Source organism: Myotis lucifugus, unplaced genomic scaffold (assembly GCF_000147115.1).
Source record: "Myotis lucifugus unplaced genomic scaffold, Myoluc2.0 scaffold_206, whole genome shotgun sequence".
NCBI classification, from domain to species: domain Eukaryota; kingdom Metazoa; phylum Chordata; class Mammalia; order Chiroptera; family Vespertilionidae; genus Myotis; species Myotis lucifugus.
In genome coordinates this window covers 1,253,231-1,270,662 of record NW_005871254.1, presented here as the reverse complement: position 1 = coordinate 1,270,662, position 17,432 = coordinate 1,253,231, and the positions used below count along the sequence as shown (strand labels likewise).

The window sequence follows — 17,432 nt, the reverse complement described above, 5'->3', positions numbered from 1 at the left end:
TGAGCATCTTCCCCAATGGTCAGTGCACGTCATAGCGACTGGTCGTTCTGTCATAACAGTCGCTTAGGCTTTTATACTAGTATATACAGATATGCATAGCCCATGGGCATGAGCAATAGGGTAGTGAAGAACTGGGGGAGAGGGGTTGGTTAGGGGCTGGGAGCAAAGGGATAAAAGGGAGAATGGAAGTTATCTGTAATATTATCAACAGTAAAAAAATGTATTTAAAAAGAAAAATTAACTCAAAATGGGCCATACACCTAAGTGTAAGAGCTAAAACCATAAAATTCTTAGAAGAAAACATAGAAGTAAATCTTTGCAATCTTGGATTAGATTCTTAGGTATAACACCAAAAACAGAAACAAAAGAAAAAACTAGATAAATTAGGCTTCATCAACATTAAAAACTTTTGTGCTTCAAAGGCCACCACCAAGAAAATGAAAAGATAACCCACAAAATGGGAGAAAATATCTGAAAATCATATATATAAGAAACCATAAACATAGCATCCAGAACATATAAATCAATAATAAAAGACATAAATTTGTTAAAAGGACAAGGTATTTGAATGGATATTTCTTGTAAGAAGATACACAAACGGCCAATAAGCACATGAAAAGTGCTCATCATTTGGCATTTGAAATGCAATTCAAATCACAATGAGATATTATTTCACACCAACTAGGATGGCTAAAATAAAAAGGACACATTAAAAAAATGATGGGGTGAGAAACTGGAACCATTGTGCACTGCTGATAGGATTGTAAAATGATGCATCCACTTCGGAAAACAGTTTGGCAGGTTATTAAAATGTTAAACAAAATTACTGCATAACTCAGTAATTCCTAAGTACATATACCCAAGAGAACTGAAAACATGGAAACAATCCAAATGTCCATTAACTGATAAAAGGAAACAACATGAGTATATTTACCAAATGGAATATTACTAAGCAATAAAAAGGTATGAGGAGAACCAAGATGGCAGTGTAGGTAAACACTGGTACACGCCACCTCCCACAACCACATCAAAATTACAACTACAATACAGGACCAACCAACATTCAGAAAGGCCTGAAAGCTGGCTGAATGGAAGTCCTACAACTAGAGAAGTAAAGAAGAAAGAACACTGAGACAGGTAGGAGGGCGGAGGCATGGAACAGGCTGGTCTGACAACCATGTATGGAGTTTTTTTAATCAGGAGGATATTTTGGCTACAGAGGCCTCCCATGAGGAGTAAGGAATCCCAGCCCCAGATCAGACCCCAGCCCAAGGTTCCAAAGCTGGGAAGAGAAGTCCTCATAACTTTGGGCTGTAAAAACCAGTGGGGACTGTGACACAGAGGCCGCAGAAGACCCAGGCAATTTGTATTAAAGGGCCAGCATACGAACTAACATGGACTCGATCCCTCTGAGTTCCAACACTGGGGCAGCGGTTTGGGTGGATCCAGGGACATACAGGGAGGAACTGGATTGTTTAGTATCGGAGCAAGAACTTGGGGTGGCTTTCGGCCAGACAGGGGTCTCACATGAGTCACTGTTTCTATGCTGAGAACTTCCCTATCACAGAGCTGACTGGCAGCCATATCTGAGTTTCCATCAGTGTGGTTCACATTGTTTGCTCTAATCTGGTGATTGTCTGAGACCCCAACCCATCCAATTTGCAGTCCCACCCAAGCTATTTGCAGCTGCTTTCCATATGAATGACCTGTCCTGGCTTAGGCTTCAGACTTTCCTAAAATCTCTCAAACAAGCAGCAGCTGGTGTCAATGTGCCCCTTACCTATCAATAAGAGGCCCAAGACCCGCCACTTGGAGCAGCCTGCCTTGATTCCAAGCTTGGCCTCTGCTGGGCACTTCTAAGCCCAACACAAGTAGCAGCCATCTGCAGATCTCTCTGTAGCTCCTGCCGGATGGTCCCAGGCAGTGACTGACTTTGCACCTCCTGGGAGGCCCCAGAGCCAGTGAACCTGGTGGAAAGCTTCAAACCCTATCAGATTACAACTCTACACATCCACGAGCGACACACTCAAGGGGCAGACTCAGTGAGTACGTAATTCTCCCTGAAGGAAGTCCTGCAACATACGAGTGTCTCCTATACAGCAGCTCTTCCACTGTAGTTGCAGCTGGTCCTCACAGCCAATTGGACTGGAGGTCAATTCCTCCCAGTGATGCCAACAGCAATCAAGTCTCAACTACAACAATACTGTTCACACAGCCCACAAAGGGGCACACCTAAGAGTGCCCAGCTCAAGTAATTGGAGAGGCTGAGCCACTAGGCCCTACAGGACACTACTACACAAGACCACTCTACCAATTCCAAGAGACATAGCAGCTCTACCTGATACATAGAAACAAACACAGGGAAGCAGCCAAAATGCAGAGAAATGTAACAAATGAAAGAAATGGAACCAAGCAAACTACCGGATACAGAGTTGAAAACAATGGTTATAAGGTTGCTCAAGGATCTTAATGAGAGCTTCAAGAGACTTAGTGAGACTTTCAAAGACATGAATAAGGACCAGTCAGAAATTAAGCATATACTAACTGAAATAAAAAATAATTTACAGGGATTCAACAGCAGAGTAGAGGATTCCAAGAAACAAATCGATGGTCTGAAATATGAGGAAGCAAAAAACACCAAATCAGAAGAGCAAAAAGATAAAAGAATCCAAAAATATGAAGGTAGTGTAAGAAGCCTCTGGGATAACTTAAAGTGTACCAAAATTCACATCATGGGGGTGCCAGAAGGAGATGATAGAGCAAGATATTGAAAACCTATTTGAAGAAATAATGACAAAAAACTTCCCCTACTTGGTGAAAGAAACAGACTTACAAGTCCAGGAAGGGCAGAGAGTCCCAAACAAGAGGAGCCCAAAGAGGCCCATACCAAGACACATCATAATTAAAATGCCAATGATTAAAGACAAAAAAAAAAAAAAGAATGTTAAAAGCAGCAAGAGAAAAGCAGTTAGTTACCTACAAGGGAGTGCTCATATGACTGTCAGCTGATTTCTCAACAGAAACTTAGCAGGCCAGAAGGGAGTGGCAAGAAATATTCAAATTGATGAATAGTAAGGACCTATAACCAAGAATACTCTACCTAGCAAAGCTCTCATTTAGAATTGAAGGCCAGATAAAGAACTTCACAAACAAGAAGAAGCTAAAGAAATTCATCACCACCAAACCAGTATTATATGAAATATTGAAAGGTATTCTTTAAGAGGAAGAGGAAGAGGAAGAGGAAGAGGAAGAGGAAGGAAGGAAGGAAGGAAGGAAAGAAGGAAAGAAGGAAGGAAGGGAGGGGAAGAGGATGAAAAATGTGAGCAATAAAATGGTAATAAATACATATCTATCAACAATTGAATCTAAAAGTCAAAATAAACAAACAAGGAATCTAATGAACAAAATTAATTGATGAATAAAATAGAATCAGCTGCTAAAGAGAAGTGTTTCTTTAGTTTTCCAGTAGGTGGCGATGAAGCACAAGTTTTTGTTTCTTTTCAACTGTTTTGGCTTCTCAGATCTCTCCTGAGCTGTGGAAAATATGGTGCCCTGTATTCTCTGGGCAGGTGGGCATCTCCTCTGTGACCAGTTCTCCTCTGTCTCAAGGCACTACCCCTGCGGGAGAATGTGGAGGGGGCAAGGGGAGCGATGGAAACATGGAAAAGACTGATGAATGTCATAGGGGAGGGGGAAGAGATTAACCAAAGATCTTATATGCACATAGGCATTACCTATGGACACAGACAATAGGGTGGTGTAGGCCTGGGGTAGGGTGGGAACTGGGTCCAGGAGGGCAATAGGAGGGGAAAAGTGGGATATCTGAAATACTCTCAACAATAAGATTTACCTAAATAAATAAGAACCTAAGATTCCCATTTCTATATGCTCTTTCTCCACCAGAAGTTTGCAAAGTGTGGTCCCCGGACCAGAAACAGCAGCAGGAGCAGCAGCAACATCCAGGAACCCATTAGAATGCAAAGTCTGACACAGCCCAGCCCTAAATTTACTGTGGATCTCTTTATGGAGTTACCTTCTGCACTCCCTGCAGCCCCAAGGAGCAGAGAGATACAGTGAGCATGAGCCTTCCTGACTGAGTGTTTGGTACATTCTGCAGATAAGCCCAGTGACCGAGGTAAAGACGTAGGGCAGAGATTCAGCCCTGGTTGTCTGGTGGTGGTCATTGCCAAATGCAAGGTAAAAAAACAAAACAAAATGTGGGTGAGGGTGTCCTGGCCACCTTCCCTTACCCTTCCAGAGTTCACCTCCCCTCACCCTCCCAAAACCAGAAGCGGGCCCCAGAAGAAGCGGTAGCAGTGAGTGCCCGGCAACAGGGCATATTATCTGCAATGCAGTCCTGAGAACTGGAGAGGCAGAAGCACTTTTCCCTGAGCACAGGGGCAGCATGCCGCAGCTAATCCGGTGGCAGGGGTGGAAATACAGAAGTGAGGCAGCTGAGGTCTGATAGTCACCATTACTGGGAAGAAAACAATGCCAGAAATGCACCAGCTGGCTTCACCCACCTCACCCAGCCACCACCCATCTGGGCTAAGCCCAGTGGGGGCACCTGGGATACCACTGGCAGCATCTGGTTGCAGGGAAGAGTGCTGTAATTTCATGGGCTAGGAACCCCATCACCACCTGCTCCCACATTCTCCTGCAAGGGTGGTGCCCTGAGACCGAGTAGAACTGGTCACAGAGGAGATGCCCACCTGCCCAGAGAATACAGGGCACCATATTTTCCACAGCTCAGGAGAGATCTGAGAAGCCAGAACAGTTCAAAAGAAACAAAAACTTGTGCTTCATTGCCACCTACCGGAAAACAAAAGAAACACTTCTTTTTAGCAACCTACTAAAGAATGCCATTCTTCAAAAAAAAAGCACAGATATCATTCCCATAGATGTGTAGGCAGAGAAAGAATTCATCAAATACAATGAGTAACCAAGGTAATGAGGCAGCTCAAAAAAAAAAATCTCCAGAAAGTAAGCTTAAAGACATAGAAATATGTGTTACTTATTTATTATTATTGTTATTGTTAATTCTCACCCAAGGATATTTTTTCCAATGATTTTTAGAGAGAGTGGAAAGGAGAGAAAGAGAAATATCGATGTGAAAGACACATTGATTGGTTGCCTCCCGCACACACCTGACTGGAAGCCAGGGTTTGAACCTACAACCCAGGTATGTGCCCTTGACTGGGAATTAAACCTGTGACCCCTCAGGTGTAGACCAATGCTCTAACCACTTAGCTTACCATCCAGGGCTATTTAATTATTTTTTTAATCCTCAACCAATGATATGTTTTTATTGATTTGAGAGAGAGAGAGAGAGAGAGAGAGAGAAACATTGATGACAGAAACATTGATCAGTTGCCTCCTATATACTCCCTCACTGGGATCTAACCAAAACCTAGGTATGTGCCCTGACCGGATATCGATCCCTCAACCTTTTGGTGTACAGATGACAGTCCAACTAACTGAGCAAGCTGGTCAGGGCAAAAAAACATGATTTAATTAACAGAGAACTGAAGAGTGCAATTCTGAAAAATCTAAACAAGATACAAGAAAACTCAAAAATAAAATCAACAAAAAAACGAATACTTTACTAAAGAGAGTGAAACTTTAAAAAAGAACCAAATAGGTAAAGATCTCAATAAAAGAGATAAAGAATGAACTAGTGAGCATAGGAAACAGAGTTGACCAGATGGAAGAAAGAATTAGTGATACAGTAGAAATCTAGACATAATGCAGATTTAAGAAGAGAGAGACTTGGGGGTAAAATCAAAACAAAAAGAGAAAACTCAAGAAGTGACTCCATCAAAAAGAGCAATACAAAGAAGAGGAACCCAAAGAGGCCCACACCAAGACACATCATAATTAAAATGCCAAGGGCAAAAGACAATGAGAGAATCTTAAAAGCAGCAAGAGAAAAACAGTTAGTTACCTACAAGGGAGTACCCATACGACTGTCAGCTGATTTCTCAACAGAAACTATGCAGACCAGAAGGGAGTGGCAAGAAATATTCAAAGTGATGAATAGCAAGAACCTACAACCAAAAATACTCTATCAGCAAAGCTCTCATTTAGATTTGAGGGTCAGATAAAGAGCTTCACAAATAAGAAAAAGCTAAAGGAGTTCATCACCACCAAACCAGCATTACATGAAATGTTGAAGGATATTCTTAAGAAAAAGAAGAAAAAAGAAAGAAGAAAGAAGAAAGAAGGAAGAAGGAAGAAGGAAGAAGGAAGAAGAAAGAAGAAGGATGAGGAGGAGAGAGAAGGAGGAGAACAGGAGGAGGAGAGGTAAAAAATATGAACAATAAAATGGTAATAAATACATATCTATCAACAATTGAATCTAAAAGTCAAAATAAATTAACAAGAAATCTAATAAGGAGAGAACCAAAATGGCGACATAAAGTATATACCTGTACGTGCTGCCTCCCACAACCACATTAAAACTACAACTAAAAGACAAAACGGCTATCATCCAGAACCATGGAAAAGCTGGCTGAGTGGAAGTTCTACAACTAGGAGAAAGAAAAAAGCGCATTGAGACTGGGTAGGAGGTGTGGAGGGGCCAAGAGCAGAGGTACGGAGGCGCACGAAATGGGCTGCAACTGGGTACGCAGTTTTTTCAATCGGAAGGGAGATACAAGCTCCCGACTGCTCTGAACTCATTTCCGGCGATACTCTGGGGACCCAGACTCCTACGGGAAGAAACTGGACTGTCTGGCATCGGGTCAAAAAGCGAGGGTGGCTTTCTCGCAGAGCTGCTCACAGGGATCATTGTTACTGTGGGGGCGCGGGACTCGGGGACGCGGGGACGTGGAGACGGCTGACGGACAGCCATCGATGTTTGCTCCGCCCTAGTGATTCTCTGAGACCTCGCCCCACCCAATTTACAACCCCACCCAAGCTGTGCGCAGCGGCGCAAATGAATCGCCTGTCCTTTCACAGCCTAACCTAACAAACTGCAGCTGGGTCAGAGAGCTCGAAAACTTCAAACCCCAAACAAAGAGGAGAAATCTGCAGATCTCACTGTAGCTCCTACTGGGTGGACTCACACAGTGGCTGATTTTGCACCTCCTTGGAGATCCAGGAGCCAGTATACCCAGTGGTCAGATATCAGATTACAACTCCTCACATCCATAAGTGACACACTCAAGAGGCAGACTCAGTGAGCACCAAAGCCCCAATAAAGCAAGTCCTGCCCCATAAGGGTGTCTCCAGCACAGCAGTTCTTCCACTATAGACACAGTGGGTCCTCGCAGTCAATTGGCCTGGGGATCATTTCCTCTCAGGGCTACCAAAAGCAATCAAGGCTTAACTACAACAAGACTGTGCACCCAGCCCACAAACGGGTGCACCAAGAGTATCCACCTCAGGTGATTGGGGAGGCTGAGCCACTGGGCCCAATAGGACACCTACCACACAAAGCCACTCTATCAACACAGGGAAGCAGTCAAAATGCGGAGACAAAGAAACAGGTCACAAATGAAAGAAATGGAATAAAGCAAAATACTGGATATAGAGTTCAAAACCACGGTTATAATGTTACTTAAGAATCTCCTAGAAACCTCTGGGGAACTTAGTGAGACCTTCAAGGATCTTAATGAGAATGCCAAAAAAAAAAACAAAAACAGAAAAGGACCAGTCAGAAATTAAGCATACACTGACTGAAATAAAGAATAATATACAGAGATCCAACAGCAGACTAGAGGATCCCAAGAATCAAGTCAAAGATTTGAAATACGAGGAAGCAAAAAACACTCATCCTAAAAAGAAAAAAGAATCCAAAAAATATGAAGATAGTGTAAGGAGCCTCTGGGACAACTTCAAGCGTACCAACATCCGAATTATGGGGGTGCCAGGAGAAGAGAGAGAGCAAGATATTGAAAACCTATTTAAAGAAATAATGCCGAACCGGTTTGGCTCAGTGGATAGAGCGTCGGCCTGCGGACTGAAAGGTCCCAGGTTCGATTCCGGTCAAGGGCATGTGCCTTGGTTGTGGGCACATCCCCAGTAGGGGGTGTGCAGGAGGCAGCTGATCGATGCTTCTCTCTCATCGATGTTTCTAACTCTCTATTTCTCTCCCTTCCTCTCTGTAAAAAATCAATAAAGTATATTTAAAAAAATAAAAAATAAAAAAAATAAAAGAAATAATGACAGAAAACTTCCCCTACCTGGTGAAAAAAATAGACTTACAAGTCCAGGAAGCGCAGAGAACCCCAAACAAGAGAAATCCAAAGAGGACCACACCAAGACACATCATAATTAAAATGTCAAGTGCAAAAGACAAAGAGAGAATCTTAAAAGCCGCAAGAGAAAAACAGTTAGTTACAATTCTCCCCGTGTAACCAAGGTTGCTGTCATATTCAGAAACAAAGATGGAGAACCTTCTTTTGAAAGGGATTTGCTCATTCATTGTAAACCAGATCCCAATAATCCAAATGCCACTAAAATGAAACAAATCAATATCCTGTTTCCTACATTAGATGCAATGACATATCCTATTCTTTTTCCACATGGTGAAAAAGGCTGGGGAACAGACTCAGAGACAACAGTGTAATAGACAATAATACTAGACAAAATATAAGGACACGAGTCACACAAATGCAGTATTATGGATTTCATCTCTCTGTGTGGGACACATTTAATCCTATTTTAAATGCAGGAAAATTAACTCAACAGTTTATCATGGATTCATATTCAAAAATGGAGGCCAATCGGATAAATTTCATCAAAGCAAACCAATCTAAGTTGAGAGTTGAAAAATATAGTGGTTTGACGGATTATCTCAAATGTAGATCTGAAAATGACAATGTGCCGATTGGTAAAATGATAATACTTCCATCATCTTCTGAGGGTAGTCCCAGAAATATGCAGCAGCGATATCAGGATGCTATGGCAACTGTAATAAACTATGGCAAACCCGATTTATTCATAACCATGACATGCAACCCCAAATGGGCAGATATTGCAAACAATTTACAACGCTGGCAAAAAGTTAAAACAGACCTGACTTGGTAGCTAGAGTTTTTAATATTAAGCTGAGTGCTCTTTTAAATGATATCTGTAAATTCCCTTTATTTGACAAAGTAATAGCTAAAATTCATGTCACTGAATTTCAGAAACTCGGACTGCCTCATGCTCACATATTATTGATATTAGATAGTGAGTCCAAATTACGTTCCTCTAATTAATTCCCTTTCAATGTGCACGAATTTCGTGCACCGGGCTACTAGTGTATGTATGTATGTATTTAATACATATAAAAGCCTAAGTGACTGACCAGTTGCTATGATGTGCACTGACCACCAGGGGGCAGACGCTCAACACAGGAGCTGGCCCCTCGTGGTCAGTGCGCTCCCACAGTGGGAGTGCTGCTCAGCTGACCACCGGGCGCCAGACACGGGGCTCACGGCTGGAGAGTGCCGCTGCAGCAGCGCGAGCCTCTCCCTGTTGGGACTGATTGGACGTGAGCCAGTGGCAGGCACAGTGGGGCTGGGATAAGTGGGAGCGGCAGGCAGGAGCAGCAGGTGGCATTGGACTGCCAGTTTCAGCCCAATCCCCACAGGCCATGCCGAGGGACCCCACCAGTGCACGAATTCGTGCACTGGGCCTCTAGTATAAAAATATAGGACATATTCAAAGTTCAATAATTACTCTCTATTAGGTAAATCAAAGTTATGTAATATTGAAAATACTTCAATTCAAAATGTTTCCATTTCAAAAATTACTATTTCTATTATTTGTAAATAAAACGTACATAATATGAATGAATCTGAGAAAAAAATTTAAAAAATTTTTTCAAGATTGTATATAAAGTATCTTTCTTTGGGAGGCTTACCTAGCAAAAGTATACTGGCAGTTTCTTCTAAATCTGAAAATACACTTATCAATTTGACAAACACACTCTTGGGCATTTATCTCAGAGAAATAAAAATGTATGTTCATGTAAAAACCTGCACACAACAGTACATGGTAGATTTGTTGTAACAGCCAAAAACTGGAAACAACCCAAATGTCCTGAAATGTGACTATGATTAAACAAATTATGATATATCTATGTCATGGAATACTACTCAACAATAAAAAAGGGTAACAAAATTATAGAGATGGAGAAGATTAGTGGTTGCCAGAAGTTAGGAGGGTGTTGGTGTGAGCACTGTGGTGATGGATCTTGTATGTGATTTAATCTCATGCTGTTTTATTTTGTACACTAACATGTTGCACAGGCTTGTAGCCTAAGAACAATAGGCTATAAGAAATAGCCTAGATGTATAGTAGGTTATATCATCTAGGTTTGTGTAAGTATAAAACATCTATGATGTTCATATGACAACAAAATCACCTAAAGATTCATTGCTCAGAATGTATCCCATTTGTTAAGTGGCACATAACTGTATATGTATCTGTGTGAGTGTGTGTGTGTGTGTGTGTGTGCATGTATGTGTGTGTGTGTGTGTGTGTACATCAACTAAATACAACCTAGATGTCTGAGAATATGGGAATCATTAAAAAATATGCAGCCACTGATAATGTTGATAATGGTACAAAATTATAAAAGAAAAAGAGAATAAAACAAAATTCAAAATTAGTTCCTATAAATGCATATAAAATAACAGGAAATATTTTCCACAAAAATAAAAGATAATTGTGTTAGTGTGACAGAATTCTAGATATTTTTCTTAAACTTTTTTATAGTTGTCATATTATTTTCACAGTTAAAGAAATAAGCATACTCTTACCTTATCCCAGAAATCAACCAAAGCTGTAAAGTCCCATTTCTTAGAATATGCCACATTGTATTTCAGAATAGCATCCTATGGAAAAAGCATAAAGAAAAACCTCATCATAGAGTCAAGTGAATTATCTATGAATAGACTGTCTCCTTAATGAACTACTTCCAGTAAATTTCTTAATGCTGGACAAACTTCCTCCTACCATTAACTGTTCCACATAAGTAGCTATGAACCAACAGAATGCATACTAACTTATTATTTACTTAAGAAATATGAGATTAGATAAGTCAAGGATTAAGGGAAAAACATAATTATTCTAAAGCATACCTTCTAAATAGAGGTAATTAATACAAATTAAGTAGACAAAAATTAGATATTGGGGATTAAAAAATAAAATATTATGATTTCTGGACATTAAAAGGGTCACACTATGTATACAGACATACAGTATATTTACAGTATTAAAATTTCAGTCCCCAGACAGAACCTAGAGATAGAACCTAGACACAGAACCTAGAGACAGAACCTAGACACAGAACCTAGACACAGAACCTGGAGAGAGAACCTAGCGAGAGAACATGGCAAGAGAACCTGACTAGAACCTGGTGACTGAACCTGGCTGGAGAACCTGGACAGAACCTGGCTGGAGAACCTAGCAAGAGAACATGGACACAGAACTTCGCTGGAGATCCTGACCAGAACTTGGCTAGAGATCCTGGCTAGGCTGCTGATCAACTGAACGCTGTCTCCGTGTCATTCCTTCTTCGCCAACTCCGTCCACACCTTTGGGGACCCCTGGACCTGCTGGGGTTGGACCCCAGCACCTTTGCCCCCAGCTAAGCTTAATCTTCTATTTAACATGCAATGCATCTCATACTATAGTTAGGAATTATATTTGTAAAAAACTTTAAAGAGGTAAGAGAGCCAGGTCTTATATCCTGAGATAAACCAGGAAAAAGGAAACATTTTGCTTCCTATAAAAAAAGCAATTATTTTTCATCAAATCTAAATAGTATCTCCTCAGAATTGTTGATTGCCTTGTTAAAAAAAAGAGACTAAATTATTAATAGTACATTATCATTTTAATATGAAGAGAACCAAGTTTTTCTGTTTTTATTGGATTATGCTTTATCAATGAAAATAAAAATTGCAATTTTTGTGCCCCCCCCCAAAAAATAAATAAAATAAAATAAAATAAAATAAAATTTCAGTCCGGCCTGTGTGGCTCAGTGGTTGAGTGTCAACCTATGAACCAAGAGGTCACCGTTAGATTCCCGGTCAGGGCACATGCCCAGGTTGCAGGCTCGATCCCCAGTATGGGGTGTGCAGGTGACAGCCAATCAATGATTCTCTCTCATCATTGATATTCCTATCTCTCTCTCCCTCTCCCTTCCTATACATATATATATATATATATATATATATATATATATATATATATATATAATTTATATATATTTATTTTAAGGTCATGGGGATAGTAAATTAGGAAACAAATATGAGAAGAGGATCCCTGATGGAAAGGGCAATAATAAAAAAATAATTGAGAGACATTGCTACAAAGCACAAAATGGTATTTTTCCTTTATTATCCACTATTTTTATAAGCTACATATTAATAGTTATCTTCCCCCAGCAGTTCACACAAACTAAGAATTTGTGTAGAATGAAAAGTTAAAATAGTTCGCCATCTACTGGTATAACATTTAACTGTCGGAATAGGCAGTACTTTATAACTGGTTAGTCGTATTAAAAATAAGACAATAGGCCCAAAACAGAGACACATGCTGAACCCCACGTCACCAAACCAAACTTAATTACAGTTTTGGCTCTCCCACAAACAGAATCTTAAACCAGTCAATCAGGAATCACCTGGATGGCACTAGTGAGGTTATCTGCCTGATAGACCCTTGCCATTCCCTGGAGGAAAGTGACCTTGCAACAACCAATCCATTTTGCTACTATAACTTCCTTGTTCCCGCTCCCTTCTTTTTTATAAGCCTTTATTTTGCACAGCTCCTTGGAGCTCCTTTCTATCTGTTGCCCAAATTCATGAATTGTTGAATAAAGCTGTTAAGATCTTTAAAATGTACTCAGTTGAATTTTGTTTTTTTAATCCTAGAGTGAGTTATGCATAAGATAATCCATTTTGCAGAAAGAACTGTTATTTACAATTATGTTTTATTTCATTTCTTTTAAATTTCCATTTTGATTATATTTTATAATGTGTATATCTCAATAAAGTAATAAATATGTAGAATTTATAAATAACTGTTAATACTTATAATACATACCCCCAAATTTGTTTTACTGTAAGTGTAGGTAAATCTGAAAATCACGGTTAGATCATTACTATAAATCTTCCGAATTTCTTCATCACTAAAGAAGTTTTAAAAAATTAACTCTCCCAAAGAGCTTCCTAAAAAATACTTCATGCCATATAAATAATCACCAAGCATCTATCTAGGTTAAAAACTGAGCCAACAAAGTGTGTATTCTTTACTTGGAATCAGGGGATATTCATGTTCTTTCAAAAAAAGATGGGGGTATCAACCATAAAATAACATGGCCAAAAAAATTTTTTATTTTTCTCTCACAGCCATAATATAAGATTTTCCATTAGGAAGAGAAAAAAAAAGATTTGAAGAATTTTTTTTTTCTAATCACTTGTAACTGGTTTCAAAACCTCAAAGTATTAAATAGCAGTGTCTATCAATAGGTGAATGGACAAACAATGCATATACTGGGACAAACAGCTGATACACAAAACAACATGGATAAATCTCAAAAATCTTCATTCTACATACTGTGTGAATCCATTCATGTAAAAATGTAAACAAACTGAAAAAAGCAGATCAATAGTTGCCTGGCACCAGTGCAGAAAGAAGAATCAACCACAAAGGGGTAAAAGGAATCTTTGGTGGTGACAGCAATATTCTGTATCTTGACTGTAGTGGGGACTTAACAGATGTATGCAAACCTCATCAGATTACATATTTTAAAAACATGCACTTTCTTATATGTAAATTATGCCTCAAAGTTGGTAAGAAAAAACACTTTAAGTAGCGTTTACACTCTTATTTAATGGGGTTTTATAATTAGTATTAACTCCTAACATCTACTTTTACTTCAGTCTTCAGGTCTCAAAAGTAGTCTACTATGAGGTCTCCTATCATTCTCTATTCAAGCTATCAATTTCTAAGTGAGTTTTTAGTTCATAAATCATGATAGCACAATTCAGTAAAGCACAAAGAAGTCCACCCTTGCAAATTATCCGACACTTCACTTACAGATATATTACTATGTAGATCAACTTTTGAGGACATTGCTCCTTTTTTTTAAATTTTAACATCTCTAATCATGTTAGAGATGTTAAAATGATTTAAGCTCTCTTAAATCAACACCAAATGCATCAAAAAGCAAAAAGAGTATATTTACAGGGTGGGGCAAAAGTAGGCTTACTATTGTTCATATGGAAAATACAATCTACTTATATAAAAACCTTTGGTGTAACATCACGGCCAGAAGCGTGACCAACCAGAAGGAAGTCAGTCCTGTAGGGGTCGTCTTGGAAACAGCTGCGCCCTCCCCCAGCTGTTTCCCGGAGGGCGAGGTTTCAGGCAAGAACCCGCCCTCGGAGCGGAGCGTGGAAGTACGGAGTCCTGGGTTGCCTTGCCAAGGGCTTCGCCCTCCCCTGAGCTGTTTCCCAGGAGGCCTGAGGAAAGAACCCACCCTCCGAGCGCCAGGAGCACCCAGCAGCAGTCAGTCCTGGGTTGCTGAGGCAGAGGCCACAGCGTGGTAGAACTCTGGGTCTGGCCCAACAGGGGGCGTGGCCGGCCTTCAAAACAGACCCTGACAGTAGGGAGGAGGGAGCCCCATTCCTCACAGAATCCACTGTTGGATAGCTTGCTGTCAGTGGCCTGCCAGCCAGGAACCCCATTCACCTGCACCCCGGAACCTGACAGGAGGGAGAAGGGAGCCCCATTCCTCACAGAATCCACTGTTGGATAGCTTGCTGTCAGTGGCCTGCCAGCCAGGAACCCCATTCACCTGCACCCCGGAACCTGACAGGAGGGAGAAGGGAGCCCCATTCCTCACAGAATCGACAGGTGGCCAGCTTGTTCTCAGGGGACTGCCAGGTAGGAATCCTATTCACCTGCATATCTGTATAAAGTTTTAATACATCATATTAGAGGTTGTGGTGGTACTGTTTTACCCACAGCGTCTACAGGAATTGCTGCAAATTTACTTCTCGGTGGAAGCACCTTTCATTCCCAATATAACTTACCGATTCCATTAAATGAAACTTCAATTTCTAGACTCGATATAAACAGTGAAGTTGCTAAAACTATTAAAAAGGCCCAACTTCTCATTATTGATGAATGCACCATGGCATCCAGTCATGCTATAAACGCCATAGACAGATTACTAAGAGAAATTTGAATGTTGTATTTGGTGGGAAAGTTCTCCTTCTTGGAGGAGAGATTTTCGACAATGTCTCAATGTGATCGGCCATAGTACAAACAAGTTTAAAGTACTGCAATGTTTGGGGATGTTTCAGAAAGTTGTCTCTTACAACAAATATGAGATCAGAGGATTCTGCTTATAGTAGATGATTAGTAAAACTTGGAGATGGCAAACTTGATAGCAGTTTTCATTTAGGAATGGATATTATTGAAATCCCCTGTGAAATGATTTGTAATGGAACTATTATTGAAGCTACCTTTGGAAATACTATATCTATAGATAATATTAAAAATATTATCGTGAAATTCTTTGTCCAAAAAATGAGCATGTTCAAAAATTAAATGAAGAAAATTTGGATATACTCAATGGAGATTTTTCACACATATTTTGAGTGATGATTCCACTGATTCCACAGATGATGCTGAAAAGGAAAATTTTCCCATCAAATTTCTTAATAGCATTACTCCTTCGGGAATGCCATGTCATAAATTAAAATTGAAAGTGGGTGCAATCATCATGCTATTGAGAAATCTCAATAGTAAATGGGGTCTTTGCAATGGTACCAGATTTATTATCAAAAGATTACGACCTAACATTATCGAAGCTGAAGTATTAACAGGATCTGCAGAGGGAGAGGTTATTCTGATTCCAAGAATTGATTTGTCCCTATCTGACACTGGCCTCCCATTTAAACTGATTCGATGACGGTTTCCTGTGATGCCAGCATTTGTGATGACTATTAATAAATCACAAGGACAAACTCTAGAAAAGGAGGCATATCCCTACCTGAACCCGTTTTCGCACATGGTCAGTTATATGTTGCTTTCTCTCGAGTTTGAAGAGCATGTGATGTTACAGTTAAAGTTCTAAAAACTTCATCACAAGGGAAATTAGTCAAGCACTCTGAAAGTGTTTTCACTCTTAATGTGGTGTACAGGGAGATATTAGAATAAGTTTAATCACTTTATCAGTTATTGTTTGCATCACTGTTGTTTTTATATCATGTTTTTGTCGTTTTTATATCATGCCTCTGTTGTTGTTATATCCTTTTGTTACTGTTTATTTATTAATAAATTTATATATTATTTTCATGTACATTTTACTAATTTCCTTTCATCTCTCACACTTCTATTATAGAGAAAGGGCAAATAGCAATATTAAAATATCTCCGCTAATTAATTCCCTTTTAATGTGCACGAATTTCGTGCACTGGGCTCCTAGTAGTAAATAATAATACAAGAATAAACTCTGTGTTTCACGTACTCACAACTGTAAACCTACTTTTGCCCAACCCTCATCGTTCTTTCAACAAAGGAAACAATTATAGAAGAATATCTCAATAGATTACTCTGTTCTGCTGAATCTACTGTAAAATAAACAAGGGAAATTCAGATTAAAGCAGTTATCCTTCCTAAAGTAATCATGGAACACTAAGGAATTGCTAAAAAGGTGAGTGGACAATGTAATTTAAAATACTATGATTATTCCGCATTTAAGCTTTAAAAAAAAAATAGGAAAATTCTTCAACAATCCTGTTTTTAGGCCATAAAGGCACTAAGACAGTGTTTCTCAAAAAGAGTTTAGATCAGGGGTCCTCAAACTATGGCCCGCGGGCGACATGCAAATACAAATATTGTATTTGTTCCCGTTTTGTTTTTTTACTTCAAAATAAGATATGTGCAGTGTGCATAGGAATTTCTTCATAGTTTTTTTTTAAACTATAGTCCGGCCCTCCAACGGTCTGAGGGACAGTGAACTGGCCCCCTGTTTAAAAAGTTTGAGGACCCCTGGTTTAGATAGTACTCTTGGATGGCCTGTTTTGGCATTTTTGAGTTTATATTATTAAACTGTGGTTTTAGAATACAAAAGCCAAAAGACAACACACTGTAGGAACGAAAGCTGGTACTTTAAATAGATAAAAATGATCGGAAGATTGAGCCATTTTAAGATCCATTATAGTACAGGATGTCAAACCAAAGAATATCTACCACTATCATATTTACTAGGTGTACCAGTTAATAATGGAGGATTTTGTAATAAAAGAAACCATGATAATTTCAAGAGAAACATTAGAAGTGCTTTATTCAGAGTAATGTCCATTGCTAGCTACACATTCCCCCATCTTTCAGGTAATCTGTGGATACCATCCCAATAGAACTTTTCTTGTTTTGAGACAAACCATTCAGAGACCCAATTTTCCACTTCTTCGTACGTTTTG

General features: G+C 39.6%; 1 protein-coding gene across 4 annotated transcripts in view; it reads right to left on the bottom strand.

The window, feature by feature from the left end:
* The window catches only part of PARG (poly(ADP-ribose) glycohydrolase), a 184,458-nt gene that overhangs the window by 134,727 nt on the left and 32,299 nt on the right, over positions 1–17,432 (bottom strand). For all 4 annotated transcript variants that reach the window (XM_023761300.1, XM_006097553.3, XM_023761301.1 and 1 more), the window contains exon 7: positions 10,755–10,829. In XM_023761300.1, the coding sequence (XP_023617068.1) occupies positions 10,755–10,829 (75 nt within the window). The remainder of the gene's footprint in view (positions 1–10,754; positions 10,830–17,432) is intronic.